At 43.9% G+C, this 5,000-nt stretch overlaps 1 protein-coding gene across 1 annotated transcript in view; it reads right to left on the bottom strand.

Annotated features, from left to right (window-relative positions):
• The window catches only part of LOC122242546 (neuropeptide F receptor), a 129,887-nt gene that overhangs the window by 21,916 nt on the left and 102,971 nt on the right, over positions 1-5,000 (bottom strand). The window contains exon 2 of the mRNA XM_086554340.1: positions 1-1,165. This exon is cut by the window's left edge and continues 432 nt beyond it. Within this exon, the coding sequence (XP_086410466.1) occupies positions 1-946 (946 nt within the window). The 5' untranslated portion in view covers positions 947-1,165. The remainder of the gene's footprint in view (positions 1,166-5,000) is intronic.

The following is a 5,000-nucleotide window of genomic DNA, read 5'->3' as shown; positions in this document are numbered from 1 at the left end:
CGATCTCCTTCTGCGCGCGGCGGGCGTCGTACTGCCCCATCATGTGCTGACCCAGGTACCGCTTGATCCGCGCGTGCACGATGCTCAGCACGATGATGGGGATCCCGTACTGCGTCAGCAGCAGCGCGATGATCCAGACGTTCTTGACGCTGCGGGAGGGCCAGATGTCGATGCAGCGCGAGAAGAGCAGGATGTGCTGCAGCTTCACCTCCTCCACGACGTAGTAGAAGTAGAGCGGCAGCGTGAAGAGCACGGACGCCGCCCAGATCACGGCGATGGAGGCCACCACGTGGAACCTGCTCCGGCTCGACCTGCCGACCTGCACGATGGTGGCGTAGCGGTCGACGGCGATGGCGACGACGGTGGCCGGGGACACCATGATGTTGGTGCCCTGCAGGACGGGCACCAGCTTGCAGATGACGCTGCCCATGTTCCAGTTCTTGTAGATGAGGCCCACCAGCGTGAAGGGCATGCACACCAGGCACATGCTCAGGTCGGACACCGTGAGGTTGATGATGTACAGGTTCCTGGGCGTGCGCATGGCGCGCTTCCGCCAGATGACCCAGCCCACCATCAGGTTGCCCGTCACGCCGAAGACGATCAGGATGACGTAGAACACGATGAAGACGACCTTGGTGGTGCCGTCGAGGTAGCCATCCTGGCTGTCCGAGATGATCTGGTAGGCGTCGTGGATGGAGAAGTTGAACAGCGGGCTGGTCGACTCGTTGATCGTGTTCACGAAGGCCGGGTCCATCAGAAGCTTGCTCAGGCGGTCGATCGTGACCACCTCGGACACTATGTTGCTGTGCTGCGCCACGGGGTACGGGCAAGGGCCGGGGTCACGACACGAGACGCCCACGACGTCATCATCGGCCTGCTCGCTTCTCGCCGCCGTGTCCCCCAGCAGCGCATCCTCCTCTAGGCTGGCGCTCGGCTCCTCCAGCATGAATGGTCGACGTCGAGGCCAACTGCGAACTCAGCAAGCGGAGGGACGCGGGCCGGACTGGCATACCATGGGCACGACGCCTCGTCTTGAAGCCGCGGGATCCCGAGTTCTGCTTCTGATCCCGCACAGCTCGGCAGAAGAGGAGGTCGGGCAGCGAGTCACTCACCGCAAGGGGCCATCCTCGGGGATTCGACGGAGCTGTCTTCTCGTCACTCAAATCTGCAATGTTGAGAAAAGAAGAAATTAGGAACCATAACTCTCGCCCTCTCTTTCTCTTTGTTTTCTCTCTCTCTTCCTCCCTCTTTTTCTCCCCCTCCATCCCTCTCTCTATTTCTCTCTCCTTCCCTCTTTCTTTTTCTCTCTTTCCCTTTCCCCCTCCCTCTTTATTTCATTCTCCCTCCTTTCCCCTTTCCTACCTCCCTTTTCCTTTCTTTTTCTCTCCCTCCCTCCACCCATCCCTCTCTCCTACCCTCCCTCTTTCTTTTTTTCTCCCTCTCTCCCTCTCTCTCCCTCTCTCTCTCTCTCTCTCTCTCTCTCTCTCTCTCTCTCTCTCTCTCTCTCTCTCTCTCTCTCTCTCTCTCTCTCTCTCTCTCTCTCTCTCTCTCTCTCTCTCTCTCTCTCTCTCTTCCCCCTCCCTCCTTCCCTCTCTCCCTCCTTCCCTAACAATCTTTCTCCGCCCGTCGGAGCACAAAAATTAGTCCTTAATAATGTCACGTAAAGTAGCGAAGGGCCGACAGTTGCCGCCGCAATTCCTCTTCCGCGAACGCTGCACGAAAGGAGAGGTTTCCCTTAAGCCAGGAAGCCCCAAGATACAATTTACATGCACAATGGAATAAAGGATTAATGGATAGGCTTCGATGTGAGGTGGAAAAGCAGAAATCCAGTAAATATTTCCTACTCTTTTTTCTAACGGAAGCGTATTTCCTCCCGCACTGTCAATATGCAAAGGTTATTGCATTTGTATTCACATGAATAACCGACCAGAAAAGCAAGCAAATTCAGTTGTGTGAAATATTTCATGAATATATTACATACAAAGCGTTTTTTTGTTTCTGGTATATTGATAATTAAAAAAAAAGTTTGGAAAAATGCAAATGAGAGAGTTTTCTTTTCAACGACCTCCTATCAAATGATACAAATTTTGTTACTACATATGTGATCTTCATTTTATCCCGAGTTTCTGTAATCTGATATTTCTTCCTCTGTCCCCCATTCCTATCTTTCTATCTGCCTCCCTGTCTGCCGGTTTCTTTCTCTCTCTCATTCTCTTTCTCTTTCTGTATCTCTCTCTCTCTCATTCTCTTTCTCTTTCTGTATCTCTCTCTCTCTCTCTCTCTCTCTCTCTCTCTCTCTCTCTCTCTCTCTCTCTCTCTCTCTCTCTCTCTCTCTCTCTCTCATTCTCTCCCTCCCTTACTAGTTCACCCCCCTCATCCCCCCCCCACCCATTTCACCTTATGACGGCGCAAACCCATGCATATAACTGAGCACAATCCATTACATGCAGCAGTTGCCACCGTAAAGAGTGCCTCTGAGATTCACTTGAAGAGCTTTTATACTGATGGCCTTGTTGAGTTGGGAGGGGGAGGAGGGGGAGGGGATAGGGAGGAGGGGGAGGGGATAGGGAGGAGGGGGAGGGTAGGGGACGATGGGGAAGGGAGGAGGACGGGGGAGGAGGAAGGGGAAATGGGAAGGGATAGGGAAGGGAGGGGGGTTGAGGATGGATGGAGGAACGGGGGGGGAGGAGGGGGAGGATGGGGAGGGGCAGGGGAGGAAGGGGAAGGAGAAGGGGAAGAGGATGAGGAACAAGGAGTAAAAGTAGAACGGGAGGAGGAGAAAGAGAAAAGGGAGGAGGACGAAAAACAAGCGACCGTCTGAAAAAAGTAAAATAAAATAGAATAACGTCAGACACGGAAAAGGAGGAGGATTATGAGAAGCAGAGGAATTGAGGGGAATTGAGATTCATGGCAGAGGGAAGCGAAAGAAAGAAAAGGGAAAGAATGAAAGGGGGAAAGAGGGAAAAATCGGGAACAGACAAATAGATAGATAAAATTGCAGATACATATATATATATATATATATATATATATATATATATATAGAGAGAGAGAGAGAGAGAGAGAGAGAGAGAGAGAGAGAGAGAGAGAGAGAGAGAGAGAATGAAAAATTACAGAGAAAGATATAGTTAAAGAGATAGAGAGAAATAGGGGCAATGAAGAAAATAATATTATGAATTGTCCGGATAGAGAGAAATGTTATGACATTTTGTGACTGGTTGATATGAAAATAGTTAACACATATGATAGTTATATCAATAATAATTATAATTATGATGATATAATGGTGATCAAATTGAATAAGAAATACATAATGATGATGATAATAATGATAATATCATCAACAAAAATAATGTTCATAGTTGTATTAATATGAAAAATACATTAAAGTAAACGCAAAACTAACGATGGACAAAGAAAGAACAGACGATTTACTATGAAAAGACTCCGTAAAACAGTGAACGATAATTAAGAAACGATCAATTCTTACATGAAAGAGAAGAAAAGGAATAAATGATTACCTAGAAAGAAGACATAAAGATTAGTTTATGATTTATACATTATACATTCCATTAAGCTGACAGTACTGTGCCTCTTCCCCGGATAAAGATATTTAGTCAATTAACATATAATCTGACATGATATATCTCTTTATGGATGAATTAACAAGAGTACTACTCAATATGATTTATTCTGGGTTGACTGTATCATTAGCACTGTGCTTCTTTCTGGTCTCCTACTTATCATTCTTTTCATGACATTGATATTACTATCATTCTTGTTTCAGCTACTGTTGTTGTTATCATTATCATTGTCTTTCTAATCAACTTTGCTTCTATTTCCTTCCCGCCTTAAACACATATACAGATATGTGCATATGATATGTATGTGTATATTCACACACACACACACACACACACACACACACACACACACACACACACACACACACACTAAAACACACACACACACACACACACACACACACACACACACACACACACATATATATAGATAGATAGATAGATAGATAGATAGATAGATATATATATATATATATATATATATATATATATATATATATATATATATATATATATATATATATATTACACATATATATATATATATATTATATGTATATATATATATATATATATATATATATATATATATATATATATATATATATATATATATATATATATATATATAATATATATATAATATATATGCATGTATATACATTTCTTAATTACAGAAGAAATATATTATATATACACAGATACACAGGCAGAGAAAAAAAAAAGAAAAGGCATGATACAAAAAGAAAGTAGAAACAATTAAACAAAGGGAAGAGAGAGAGAGGGAAAGGGAAAGATAAAAAGAGCGAGAGCGAGAGAGAGAGAGAGAGAGAGAGAGAGAGAGAGAGAGAGAGAGAGAGAGAGAGAGAGAGAATGGGAGGGAGGGGGAAAGACAGAGAGAGAGAGAGAGAGGGAGAGAGAGAGAGAGAGAGAGAGAGAGAGAGAGAGAGAGAGAGAGAGAGAGAGAGAGAGACAGAGAGAGACTGAGAACTAGAGAGAGAGAGGGACAGACAGAGAGAGAACCAGAGGGGGAAAGAGAGTGTGAGAGTAAGAGAGAGAAAACAAAATGAGAAGAAGAAAAAGAAGAAATAAATAAAATAGAATTATATAAAAACGAGATACACAAAGAAATATCGATAAAAAGAGCATGGGCAATGTGCAGACTGCTGACTCACGCTCCATTCCAACAGCTACAGCTTCCTTGAGCGTTCACGTAATACAGCTTTATGAAGAGAACGCTGAACTCCCTTCATTATCAACATACAGTGAAATTTGATATTGCCTTGAGGTTTCTGTTTTATTTCCATTCTTTATGCTGTTGGGGTATTTAGGCATATATTATCTTTATCATTGTTATTGTCATTTTTATGATTATCATTATTATCTTTATTATGATTATCATTATTATCTTTATTA

Source organism: Penaeus japonicus, unplaced genomic scaffold (assembly GCF_977035675.1).
Source record: "Penaeus japonicus unplaced genomic scaffold, GWHDUDI00000001_assembly GWHDUDI00000029, whole genome shotgun sequence".
Lineage (NCBI taxonomy): Eukaryota > Metazoa > Arthropoda > Malacostraca > Decapoda > Penaeidae > Penaeus > Penaeus japonicus.
This window is presented reverse-complemented; position numbering and strand designations above follow the sequence as displayed.